The sequence below is a fragment of the Anser anser genome (genome assembly GCF_964211835.1).
Source record: "Anser anser genome assembly, chromosome: 8".
In the NCBI taxonomy this organism is placed as follows: Eukaryota; Metazoa; Chordata; class Aves; order Anseriformes; family Anatidae; genus Anser; species Anser anser.
In genome coordinates, this window is record NC_139728.1 from 14,912,662 (window position 1) to 14,925,980 (window position 13,319).

The 13,319-nt window shown below is 37.5% G+C and overlaps 1 protein-coding gene across 3 annotated transcripts in view; it reads left to right on the plus strand.

Moving 5' to 3' along the window:
- Positions 1–13,319, plus strand: part of TPR (translocated promoter region, nuclear basket protein) — a 45,819-nt gene that overhangs the window by 14,676 nt on the left and 17,824 nt on the right. For all 3 annotated transcript variants that reach the window (XM_083847062.1, XM_083847063.1, XM_083847061.1), the window contains exons 19-35: positions 284–418; positions 1,178–1,318; positions 1,489–1,657; positions 2,159–2,325; positions 3,262–3,414; positions 4,120–4,236; positions 5,365–5,568; positions 5,651–5,835; positions 6,261–6,408; positions 6,766–6,903; positions 7,613–7,744; positions 8,067–8,197; positions 8,539–8,749; positions 10,596–10,742; positions 11,141–11,339; positions 11,939–12,144; positions 12,853–12,914. In XM_083847062.1, coding sequence (XP_083703188.1) covers positions 284–418; positions 1,178–1,318; positions 1,489–1,657; positions 2,159–2,325; positions 3,262–3,414; positions 4,120–4,236; positions 5,365–5,568; positions 5,651–5,835; positions 6,261–6,408; positions 6,766–6,903; positions 7,613–7,744; positions 8,067–8,197; positions 8,539–8,749; positions 10,596–10,742; positions 11,141–11,339; positions 11,939–12,144; positions 12,853–12,914 — 2,645 coding nt within the window. The remainder of the gene's footprint in view (positions 1–283; positions 419–1,177; positions 1,319–1,488; positions 1,658–2,158; positions 2,326–3,261; positions 3,415–4,119; positions 4,237–5,364; positions 5,569–5,650; positions 5,836–6,260; positions 6,409–6,765; positions 6,904–7,612; positions 7,745–8,066; positions 8,198–8,538; positions 8,750–10,595; positions 10,743–11,140; positions 11,340–11,938; positions 12,145–12,852; positions 12,915–13,319) is intronic.

Genomic DNA, 13,319 nt, shown 5'->3' on the forward strand with positions numbered 1-13,319 from the left:
CATTCCAGAAAAAATCTCAAGTACTGACTAAAGATGGAGTGAAATGTACAAGGTTGTTTCAAAACTCATATTTACAGAGAAAACAAAGTGATTAGTAAAACAGTTATGGTCTTAATGTTCTTGGCCTATTTGCATAAATCTTAATTTACAATCTGTAATCTTACATACAACGCTTGTTTTTTTCATGAGTATTAACAGATTATAAAACTAGTATTGTCCAAATTAAAATTAACAAACAGATTTGGGATTGATAACAAAGTTCTTGTTATTTGTTATCTTAAAGGTGAGAGCAGAAAACTTAAAAAAAGAGAAGGATATCTTGAAGTTGTCAGATGCACGTTTGACTCAGCAACGTGAGTCTTTACTGGTTGAACAAAGAGGACAGAACCTTCTACTTACTAATTTGCGAACTATTCAGGTATGTGGTATTATTGATATGTTAAATCTGGTCTATCTATCAGAGTTAGCAATGAATACCAATTGAAATTGACTTCAACATTAATGGAATTTGTTCTGAAAGAGGATATTTCTTTTTGGTTACAAGTTTGACACTGAACGTAAATTACTCGAGTAACTTGTTTAAGCAAGTTTGTCATTCCTGTCCTGAATTACGATACTCAGGACTTTATCCACGTACAAAAAGGAGAATTTTGAGATAAGGAGCAGGGTTTTCACAGTAAAATAGAGAGGGGGAAAAAAGTACAAAGAAAACAAGGCATATTCATTTTTATAACAATAAAATTGACCAATGCCCACCTTGGTAGTTTTTTATATTAAGTTACCTATTTTTTTATAATTCTGTTTTCTATTTTAAAGTGTATTTAGTTATATACAGCTTAAATATTGAAGGCTGCACATTTTGTCATGTGACTGACTCCTATTTCTGTAGTAGGTTTTTGGTTTTTTAATCCCCAATATTGGACTGCTTAGATAATGGATTTTCTTCTAATAGTAGTTGTTGTATTGATGTTATTAAAGAATGTTTCAAAACTAAGTCATAAATTTTAAGTGTGACTTTTCATAATATTCTGTGTTTACCTACTATTTCTTGTTCTGTGCAGTAATTATGTTGTGGATAGGAGAATTGTTGTGACAATAACCTTTTATGAACTGCAGTAATTCAGAAGAAATTTTTTGAAATGTGTTGTAAGCATACTGTGTGATGCTTTTTTATCAGGGAATACTGGAGAGGTCTGAGACAGAAACAAAACAAAGACTCAATAATCAGATAGAAAAGCTAGAGCGTGAGATATCTCAGCTAAAGAAGAAACTAGAAAATGAGGTGGAACAAAGACATGCCCTTTCCAAAAATCAAGAGGCAAGTATAATTATAAATATGTTATAATTGCTTTAGTGAAAATAAAGCCTGAGTTGCATGGCTTCTGCTAGCCTACAGTGCATTGTTTTTCATATGTGAAATTTACAAACATGTTGGGGCTTCATGTCATGTGTGAATTAAATACAAGTCTAAAAATCTTGTGTTTTCAGGTTCATATCCTGGATCTTAAGAGGCAACTAGAGACTGAGACAAACCGTCACATTAACACAAAGGAACTTCTGAAGAATGCCCAGAAAGAAGCTACAGTATTGAAACAACAGCTTAATAATACAGAGGCTCAGCTAGCATCTCAGTCATCACAGAGGGCTTTAGGGAAAGGTAGGGTGTTTTCCTACATTGAATTTCTTTTTATGTTAAACGCTGCTCTCTGCAGAATGAGAAAAATCATCGTTTAGAGTTAGGAGATCAGTACTTTAAATAATAAACCTCTTCATTATTGCAACCACAGATTCGAGCAAAAGGTAACCAGGATAAGTTTTTAAAGTAAAATCTAAGTCCAGACCAATTTTAACAAAGGAAAAAATAATAAAGCCAAACTTATTAAAGGATCCCTTTTATTTTTGTTTTAAGGCTCTTCCATCTATAATGTTACCTATTCTTAAAAAGCCATTTTTTTGTGAAACAATTATTTACTGTAAGTTTCTATTTTGATTACGGATGACAATTTTCTGTAGGGAAGCTTTGTGAGAATCTTTTTTTTATTATTATTATTGTTTTCTTCCTTGTTGTTATCCTCAAAAGACTTCAGTTTTTAAATAGAACAGTGGTTTAAAAGCTGCTTTAGGCTTCCACAGTTAACAGTATGTTCTGATATTATAGGTCAGCCTAGTACAAGTGAAGATGTGGATGATCTTCTAAGTCGACTAAGACAAGCTGACGAACAAGTTAATGACCTGAGAGAAAGACTCAAGACTAGTTCTAATAATGTGGAACAGTACAGGGCCATGGTTCTTAGCCTAGAGGAATCCCTTAATAAGGAAAAACAAGTAAGTAGTTAACATCTAACGTTCTTGAATAAAGCAAAATGAAAGATGTTATTTTTTCGTTTGTATTGTAGTCTGTAGAATTATGGGGCGCATTGCAAAGAAACTCAAGCTAGTTTAGAAGGCGTTGCAAAATAAAGGAGTAAGACTATATTTTTGATAACTTGATTAAAAATACTTCTAGTGATGAGAAAACTTTTTGCAGCATATTTTTAGAATGTTGAATCATAAGTTTGACTCAGCTGTACTCTGCCGATGTCTTTCTTCTAAAGAGGGGAATTATCTTTTAAAAATTCTTCCTATAACACTGTGATCAGTGATTAAAAAATTTAATAAACTCTCAGTCAAAAGCAGTTAAATCACTACCTTTTCCATCAAAATGTTACGGTCTTCAGTGATGCAAGAGAACATTCTTTATGTGGTCTCCATTCTGTCAAATACTTCACCATGTTAATGGTGAACAAGGCCCCTTCTAAGCTATTCAGCACGTCAAAATAAGAGTCGGGAAAACGGAATTCTCATTTTCTACTTAAGTTACAGCATCAGAAGATGACAGAATGTTTTTAGTCTAGTATCCAGTTCTCTTCTGGTCTGTGTTCTGTTTCTGTAAAAATCTCATCGTAGCTTCATTTGCTTTGAGTATTGCAGACTTTAGTGTGTAATAAGAAGATATGCTGGCTTCTGTGTATTTGAATGTAGTCACCTAAAACTTTTTTTAGATGTACTTCCTGCTGTATTGCAGTTTTGAAAAAACAAATATTTTTTTTCTTCTGTGCTATATGTGGTCTTCAACATTTTTAGTGATGTTCTAAATTAGATCTTGAGAATACCTGCTCTGGCTTTAAAATGTTACTAAAATGTTGGTTTCACATTGGAATACCATATTTAAAGCAAAATAAGACAAAAAATATTGACCTCTTATGATGGATTTTGATGAAGGTGACAGAGGAAGTTCGTGCAGCTGTTGAAGCTCGTCTGAAGGAATCTTCAGAGTATCAAGCACAGCTGGAAAAGAAGTTGATGGAGTCAGAGAAAGAAAAGCAGGAACTTCAAGAGGAGAAACGTAAAGCTGTGGAGAATATGGAACAACAGGTATGCATCGAATACCACCTCCCTTAAACTCCTTTCCAGAGAGTCTGAAAGACTATGCTTTTACTTAACTTCCTAAACATAGATTTATTCTCGCTCCCTTCTGTAGAGGCAATACAGTATAGTAGTGTCCAAAAATAAATCTTTTAGGATATACAAAAGCCTAACTAAATTTGAGAGATGACCAAACATGAGTAGTACATTAAGTTTCTCGCTTCATTAGGGTGGTGGTATATTTAAAACTGTCACCGTCCTCTTGAACTTTGAGCACTAGTTGCAGAAAAAACACAAGTAAAAACCTTTGAGAAAGGTTTCAGAAAAACGTTTTTGCAACATGAGCCAAAACCACATTTGTAATGTTCACATACCCTAAAACTGGAGCAGTCTTTGCCCTTATTTATTTTTTCTGTGTTTGGGCTCTTACTGGTCTTGAAAGAAACATTATGACTGCAGCTACTATTGCTTCAAGCGTGACTCTGAAAGAACAGTAATATTTTTCTGCCAAGAAAGAGTTCTGAGTGTTTATAAGTCAAAGCCATGGAAGTATTTCATTTTACATTTCAACTTGTTACAAAATAATTATACTTAAGCTTTAAATTATTCGTAAGTCTCTACATTCATAGCCTTGCAGAGTTCAACGTTCTGTAAAATACTTTACCATTTAGTCTTAAAGTTTTGTTTTGTTTGGTTGTGTTTTTTTCACTACAGTTATTGGAACTAAAGAAGAGTCTTACAACTGTGCAGTCAGAAGTTCAGGAAGCCCTTCAGAGAGCCAGCACAGCTCTAAATAATGAACAGCAAGCCAGGCGTGACTGCCAGGAACAAGTATGTTTGTAATGTTTGCCAACTTTAGCCAATGGTAGTAAAATTAATGTAAGCTTTTCATCGTTTTTGGACTAAACTCAAAACATTTTCTAAGGTTGTGTTTCCAATCAGTGACTGACAGATAAAGATGTTCTTACAATTCTTTTCCTATTTTGTGAACATCTGCTTATTTAATGCTTTGTTGTTTCACCTTATCAAACATTGTGGTGTTAGAGTAAACTGATGTTGAACATAACATAGTGTTGCAGGCATAGTTTTTGTCATATTAAAAATAAAAAAAAAAGGAAGGAAAAAAAAATAAAACAGAAGGTGCTATGAGAGAATCACACAATGGCTTGAAGGGATTTTAAAGATCGAGTTCCAACCCCCCTGCCATGGGCAGGGATGCCACCCACTTGCTGTTTCTAAGGTCTAGTTCGTTATGAAAAGATAGATTGTGGAAAGTAATTCACTGCTTTTAATGAATTCCTACTTCCCTCTCCTGAGGCGGGAAGGAAAAAGAAAACGAACACAACAAAACAATGGGGAAAATACCTTTTTAACCCAAAACATAATTGTCATTTTAAAACTGCAGGCAATATGACATTTAGCAGCACCTGATAAGATTGTCTTGCTAACCATGTTTTTACAGTGAATCTACTTTTCTGTAGGTGAGAACTCCAGCAACACTGATTAGTGTAAAGAATAGAGAAAAACTTCTAGCTGTCGGTTCATCTAACCCAAAATTTAATAGGCAGGCGTTTCCATTTTTTCACCTAATACTATAACCACAGTCTGTCTTTAGCTTTTTACAATCATGTGGTAAATATCTTTGCCTATTCGGTGGATGTTCTTGGAAGAATTCCTGCATCGCATCCATGCAAAATCTACAGCAAGAGGATTGATTGTAGACTAGCTCCTCCCAGCCTCTGAAGGAAATAATTACAAATTCTAACTTTTCTTAAAAATAATAATTCCTTTAAGGGAACCATTCTAAGAATATCCATTTCTTTTGTACTTGAGAATGACAGAGGTTTTGGCCAGTGGTTTTCATTAGTGGTCACTAATTTTGTCTAGCATTTTGAGAATCTCTGTGTACATATTAAATGTAACATTAAGGATATCAGAATCTGTTACTTTTTTCTGCAGGCAAAGATGGCTTCTGAAGCTCAAAATAAATATGAACGGGAATTAATGCTTCACGCTGCTGACGTTGAAGCGTTACAGGCTATTAAAGAGCAAGTTGCCAAGAATACAGCAGTACGGCAGCAGCTTGAGGAAGCTGCTCAGAAAGCTGAGTCTGCATTGCTAGAGTGCAAAGCCTCCTGGGAAGAGAGAGAGAGAATGATGAAGGTACGATCATTTTTATGGTTCTAGTAGGTGTTTTCATTTACCAGTCTATACAGGTTTCAGTCATTGAACCGTTTTGTTGTAGGATGAAGCTTCAACACTTGCATCCCGCTGCGAGGACTTGGAAAAACAAAATCGATTATTACATGAACAACTGGAAAGTCTGAGTGACAAGATGGTGACCTCTATGAAAGAAGCCATGCCATCTGCATTGAATGTTTCTCTGAATGAGGAAGGGAAATCCCAGGAACAAATCTTAGAAATTCTTAGGTAAACTTAGCTCCAAGCTCCCTCTGGTGGTGATTATAAATTCAGTTGCCAAATTAAATAGTTCTCTCTTGCTTTATATTTCAAGCACAATGTGTAAAATGCAAGTACCCTTTAACTTGGTAGAGATTGTCCTTCATCACTAACTAATAGAGGAGACTTCTTTCTACTCCTAGAAAGAAACTGAGAGTCAATTTTGACAAGAAGCTAAAGCATATTTTAGAAAAATATGATTGGCAAGCAAGTTTCATAGGGATTATTTTCTTGTGGTTTTTAGTTTTATCTAAATTATTCTAGAATATGTTTTCTAGGATTTTCTTTTTGATCTTTCTGAACTCAGTAGTTTTTCAGATAGAAGATGCTTCAACTTAAAATGCTTTGTCTTGCATTTTCATTGACATAATGCTTTGTTCATTTTCTTACTGCAGATTTATACGTCGAGAAAAGGAGATAGCAGAAACTAGATTTGAGGTGGCACAGGTGGAGAGTTTACGTTATCGTCAGAGAGTGGAACACCTTGAAAGGGAACTCCAGGAACTACAAGACAGTCTCAATGCTGAGAGAGAGAAGGTGCAGGTATGGTTGGATATTATTGCTTATGATTTCAGTAAGTAGAGGGCTGTTCTCTGTGTTCTACTTTCTCTCATTTGCTGCCTTTGCTGAGCTGGGGTTGGTGTATAGCCAAATGGAGGGTCTTGTTCTGGGTCCTGTGAAGCAGTATGGCAATCCCAAAAACACATAAATAGGGAAAATAAAGATCTTTTCTCTTGAGTTTTTCCCCTGTCCGTTTTTGTTAGTGATACTTACTTGTTTTGAACGTGTGTGACACAAGGAATGCCACCATAGCTATGTAAGACAGTGTTATGCCAGATCCCAGTAAGTATGTAAACATACGCAAGCAAGGCAAATGAGTAAGTTCAATCTTTTTAAAAGGTAACAGCAAAAACCATTGCACAGCATGAAGAATTAATGAAAAAAACAGAGACCATGAACGTACTGATAGAAACCAACAAGATGCTAAGAGAAGAGAAGGAGAGGCTAGAACAAGAGCTACAACAAATGCAAGCAAAGGTTAGTACTGTGTTTCACTTGTTTCCATGTATTCAAGTCAGACAGTTAATGTCTGGATATATCATTGCTAGTTATTTAAACTGGGGTTATTCCTTTACATCATACACAAATGAGGAAATGTTCCATTGAGAATTTTATAAGACGCTGCTTCACCTAGAGTATTGGAAAGTCAGAAGTTCAGTTCTGTTTAAATGGAAGAGAAAATCAGCATTTTTTACTGGCTAAAGTTATAACAACAATATCAACAGGTAAATGAAAAATGGCACAGAAATAGATACAAAGCAGTCCATAGCCTTATTAAGAATTTAAAAGGGAGATACTTGCCTCTTCCCATTTCTGCATACCAGTTGCTTTGATAGAATCCAGTGCAGCGTTGCTTGACTTCTAATACATAATTGATAATCTGTTTCCTAAAGCAAGGTACAAAGTGAGAATCTTGAGATTGTGAAGGTGTGTTTATAATTTTTTCCCTGTAGGCTTGTACCCCGCTTTTGCTCCTTGTTGGTTTCCCTGTGCACAGTTGGCTACTGAAGGGCAGCGAGTGGGAGAAGAAGCTATATCATGACTTCTTGAGGGTGGTTTTGTGCTGGGTTTCGGTTTTTTGATCTCTCCGTCCGTCTTACCACCATTATTCAAGGCCTACCATATTCCATTTTCTTCAGTCTTAAAAGATCCAGATAGTTTAATCCCCAACTATCCTTTTTTTCAGGTACGCAAGCTTGAGGCAGACATTCTACCTCTACAGGAGTCTAATGCTGAATTGAGTGAGAAAAGTGGAATGTTGCAGGCAGAGAAAAAGTTGTTGGAAGAAGATGTCAAACGCTGGAAAGCCCGGACACAGGTGGGAAATGCATCTTTTAAAACAAGGTGTTCTGGGGGAAGGACAGGATGGGGAGAATAAGTTATCAACCCTTGGGAAAAAAAAAAAGTTCTAAAAGCTCTTTTAAAACAAAAAATGTAAGCTATATTGCAAAAAGTGGTCAAAAACGAGGAAATGTATTTGCATAAGCAATGCTTTTTAATTCAGTTTTAAAATAGGCTATTCTAGTTCATTGGCAGTCCAAGTCAAAATACAAAAGCAGCAATGCTAATTAAAAACGAATTTATATGTGTAACTGTGTAATCATCTTCTGAAAATGCAAAATGTTTTGTCAACCTTTCAGCATTTATTGAGTCAACAGAAGGACACTGATCTTGAAGAATATCGCAAGCTACTTTCAGAGAAGGAGGCAAACACCAAGCGTATACAACAAATGAGTGAAGAAACGGGCAGGCTTAAAGCAGAAATAGCCAGGTATGGTACTTAATCAAATTAGTAAAAACTTCTGTGCAAAACCTCATTTTGTGCAAAGCTTCATTTATAATGAAGCGCCGATTGGAAATTTACTTTCTTAACTATCTCAATGTAGCTGTTTCATATTCTTACTGTAACTTGATAATATGCAAATGAAACATGAATTGTTTTGAAGTTCTCTCTTAACTGAACATGAATGTGCATTATCCGTTTGTACTGCGAAGTCCTAGAGAACACAGTTCACTACAGATGATACACATGCTATTACATAAATAAGCAGTATTGAAATGTATTATTTCAAATATCTCATTTGCATCTCCTTCCAATCTTTTGCTATTTAGAACGAATGCATCCTTGACTACAAGCCAGAATCTTGTTCAGAACCTGAAGGAGGAAGTAACTAAAATAAGAACAGAGAAGGACACCTTGCAGAAAGAACTGGATGCTAAAGTGGCTGACATACAAGAAAAAGTGAAAACTATAACACAGGTCAAGAAAATTGGGCGCAGATATAAAACTCAGTATGAGGAGCTGAAAGCACAGCATGATAAGGTAGATAAACTTCTTGTTTGCTTGCAAAGAAATTCATCTAGAGTTAAGTATAATCTGGCTAATGATTTTCACATTCCCTTAGTATAACACTACAGGAACACTTATCTGCAAAGACAAAAGTAGAAAATTACGTCATTTATTCTGCTGTAGGCTCAGAAACTGCCACAAATCATAAGCTGTATATCATTTAATAATTAGCAGCATTGTTAATAGAACATTGGAGTTCATTAAAATACCTGTGTTTTCATAGAATTGTAGGATGGTTTGGGTTGGAGAGGATCTTAAAGATCATCTGGTTCCAACCCCCTGCCATGGGCAGGGATACCTTCCACCAGACCAGGTTGCTCAAAGCCCCATCCAGCCTGGTGTCAAACACTTCAAGGGATGGGGCATCCACAGCTTCTCTGGGCAGCCTGTGCCAGTGCCTCACCACCCTCTGAGTGAAGAATTTCCTCCTTATATCTAATGCAAATATACCCTTGTTTAGTTTAAAGCCATTACTCATTGTCCTTTCACTACGCTCCCTGACAATGAGTCCCTCCGCAGCTTTCCTGTAGGGCCCCCTTTACGTATTAGAAGTTCAGCTATAAGGTTTCCCTGGAGCCTTCTCTTCTCCAGGCTGAACAACCCCAACTCCCTCAGCCTGTCTTTGTAGGAGAGGTGCTCCAGCCCCTGGATCATCTCTGTGGCCCTCCTCTGGATTCGTTCTAATACTTCCATGTCCTTTTTCAGTTGAGGGCCCCAGGGATGAACACAGTGCTCCAGGTGGGGTCTGACGAGAGCAGAGCTCTGTGCCCTGCTGGCCTTGCTGCTTTTGGCGCAGCCCAGCATGCGGTTGGCTTTCTGGGCTGAAAAAGCATGTTGCCAGCTTATGTCAAGTTTCTTGTCCACCAGCACCCCCAGGTCCTTCTCCTCAGGGCTGCTCTCAGTCCATTCTTCGTCCAGCCTGTACGTGTGCTTAGGATTGCCCTAGAGCAAATGCAGGACCTTGCACTTGGCCTTGTGGAAGCTTGTGAGGTTCGCACAGGCCCACCTCTCAAGGCTGTCATAGAATCATAGAACAGTTTGGGTTGGAAAGGACCTCAAAGGTTCCACCCCCCCCCACCATAGGCAGGGACACCACCCACTAGTTAGGTTGCTCAGGGCATCATCTAACCTGGTCTTGAACACCTCAAGGGATGAGGCATCCACAGCCTCTCTGGGCAACCTGTTCAGTGCCTCACCAACCTCTGAGTGAAGGTCCAGGTCCCTCTGCATGGCGTCGCTTCCCTCCAGCATGTCAACCGCACCACACAGCTTGGTGCCATTGGCAGACTGGCTGGGGGTGTGCTCAATCTCACTGTCCTCATCACCGACAAAAATGTTAAACAGTACTGGTCCCAGTGACCCCTGAGGAACACCTGTCGTCACTGGTCTCCACCTGGACACTGAGCCATTGACCACAACTCTGAGTGTGACCATCCAGATGACTCCTTGCCTGCTGTGTGGTCCATCCTCTCCAATATAGAGACAGGAATGTCATGGGGGCATGGGGACAGTGTCAAATGCTTTGTACAAGTCCAGGCAGATGATGACAGTTGCTTTTCCCCTAACCACCAGTGCTGTAACCCCATTGTGGAAGGCCACCAGATTTGACAGGCGCAATCTGCCCTTAGCGAAGCCATGTTGGCTGTCACCAGTCACCTCCTTATTCTCTGCCTTGGCAGAGTTTCCAGGAGGATCTGCTCCATGAGCATGTTTTGCCCAGAACTTAACTGATTCGTTTGCATGCAGAAGCAGCTTGTGAAAGCAATAACATTCTAATTGGATAGTACCCTTTAGCCTTATACCACTTGACATATTTCAGATGGTTGCCGAAGCAGCAACTCAGTCTTTGGTAGAACAACAAGAAGAACAAGTTTCTGCCCAGGAAGTACAAGAGCTGAAAGACTCTCTCAGCCAAGCTGAAGGGAAGACAAAGTCTTTGGAGAATCAGGTTGAAAGTTTACAAAAGGTAAGATCAGAGTGAGCAATTTCAAAGCACTGTGTTCTACTGGAATCTTAAATAAGTAACTGAAGACTATGAGGCTGTTATTGTGTGTGTTTGTGTGTACACATACATCTGTGTGTACACAAACGTGAAACGACCAAGCTATGCGTCTGTCTTGCCAGGAAAGATGGACCTTAAACCTGGTTTAAATCCTGTGTCTAGTGTCTCTCATTGTTTCTTGGACTAAGTAAGTGCGGAAAAAAAATGCTCTTCTCTCAGCTATTGCATTCAGAGAGGACTGGACTCTTTTTGTTGTTGTTGATTAAAAGTTTTTTATACAATGGCCAGCTAATAATAGGACTGTGGAGCATGTTAGACTGTATGTGCTGGAGTAGCTCATTGTGGCCAATCTTTCTCTATAGAGTATATCAGAAAAGGAAACTGAAGCTAGAAATCTTCAGGAGCAGATATCACAGCTGCAATCAGAACTTGCTCGTTTCCATCAAGATCTGCAAGAGAAGGCTACACAGGAAGAACAGCTTAGGCAGCAGATCACTGAGAAGGAAGAGAAAACTAGGAAAACCTTGCTTGCAGCCAAGCAGAAAATTGCACAGTTAGCTGGTATTGTATTTTTTTGATGTTCTTAAAGTGTCATCTTTTGTTTGTTGTTTTTGTTTGTTTTTTAATTATTCCTGTGGAAAGTATTTAGACAGAATTCCTAAAATATTTTCTTGACTGGATGTTACAGAACCTTTCTAAAAATGAGAAATTTAAATTCCTTAGGGAGATGATACAAGTGAACAACTAGCTGTACATTGGGGGAATTAAAATTTTGCCGTAGTTTGGCCAGCCATTTTTTTGGCAGTCTGGTTGATTAGACTGACTACTTTGGTAATTCTTCCCTCCTTTCCTACCTTTCTATAATGTACAGGTGCAAAACATACCAATTCTATTTTTAATTGATGTTGAGAGGAACAGTGGTGGAAGAACTTGCTGGAAACATCTTGGCATTCTATAACTGCTCATTTTTTTATTTGTCGGATATATTTGTTGTCTATTTTGTGTTTATTTTTACTTAATTGGCTTTAAGATCTCTTTCTAAAGCTTAACGTTTTTGGGATTTCAAAATACTTCGGTAACCTTTTAAAACTGACAGACATCCAGTATGCAGAGTAGGCAGTTTTACAGTGGCAAGACTGGATTCTTTCCTATTCAATTAGGTACAAAAGAACAGCTAACGAAAGAAAATGAAGAGTGGAAGCAAAAGAGCAGTTCATTAGAAGAGCAGAAGACTGAACTGGAAGTGCGGATGAGTGCACTCAAGTCACAGTATGAAGGTCGAATCTGCCGTCTTGAAAGAGAGCTTAGAGAGCAGCAAGAGCGACACCATGAACAGCGAGATGAGCCACCAGAATCTACAAATAAGGTACAAAATCCTTCTAGAAAGCTGTGTGAGAGGAAATAAACTGCTTTTATGTTCCATGACCGAACTACAACAACAGCTCTTAGTACTAGCACCATTGGTTTGTTTTTTATCTATATAGTAATTAATTTCTTGGGAATATTTATATGAAGGTGTTTTTTCTAAACATCCTAAATAACAGATGGAAATTCTTGTTAATAAATAAATCAAATTAAAAAAACATCAATGACCCAACAAACTGTACGCTCTTCAAGTTCTGCTATCCCCAGATTACTTGCTTTGAAAATATGTAAGGTGGCTTTAGTAAAGATGCAGAACTTAATTTAAAACCTTTTTTTTCTTTCCAGTCAAAATACCCAGTGTTAGCAAGCATACAGTTGCATTGTTCACCATGAACCAGCCAATAAACTGCACTGTTTTCTATTTTTCTATTTTCATACATCTGTTCAGCAGGTTTTGACATTACTGAATGTCTCAATAGCTTCAAAAAATATCTGAAAAGATCTGAGAAATTACTGAATTGGTTGATATATTTGGTATGACTGGTTTGATTTATTTTGGAGAACTTGCAGTAATCACAAAATCTGACTAGGTATGCTAACTAATGTTATCAATGTTTAGTGAAGAGATCTGTCAGCTGAAGTGTTTCACCAAGTCACTCAGTCTGTTTCATATTTACATGGCATGATACTTTTACATCTTACATTGTAGGTCCCAGAACAGCAGAGGCAGATCTCACTCAAGTCTACTCCAGCTTCAGGTGAAAGAGGAATGTGAGTTAAAGGGTTTGGGGATTTTGCAGTTTCTGTATTTGGGAATTTTTGGTTTTGTCTTCATCTATTTGCTCTTCTTTTTAGTAAACTACTGATTTTCACAAATTTTCTTTAGCAACTTGAGAGATGCTGGTTGAGACATGATGTTCCTCCTGATTTCTCAGACCCATTTAATCAATAAAGAAAAAAAAAAATATTTAATCAATAAATTGATTGATTTAATCAATCCTGTCAGGTGTTGAATTGTCATATTAACCACCAGGAACATGATTTTTGGGGAATATAAAATATTTTTAAAGTGTTTTTAGACTTCAAGAATCTTTAAGTAGTACAGTTGATTATTACCTTTCCCCTGTTGAGTGAGGGGATCTTCCTTGTGCAAAGAGCTCAGGCTTGAGAAATGCA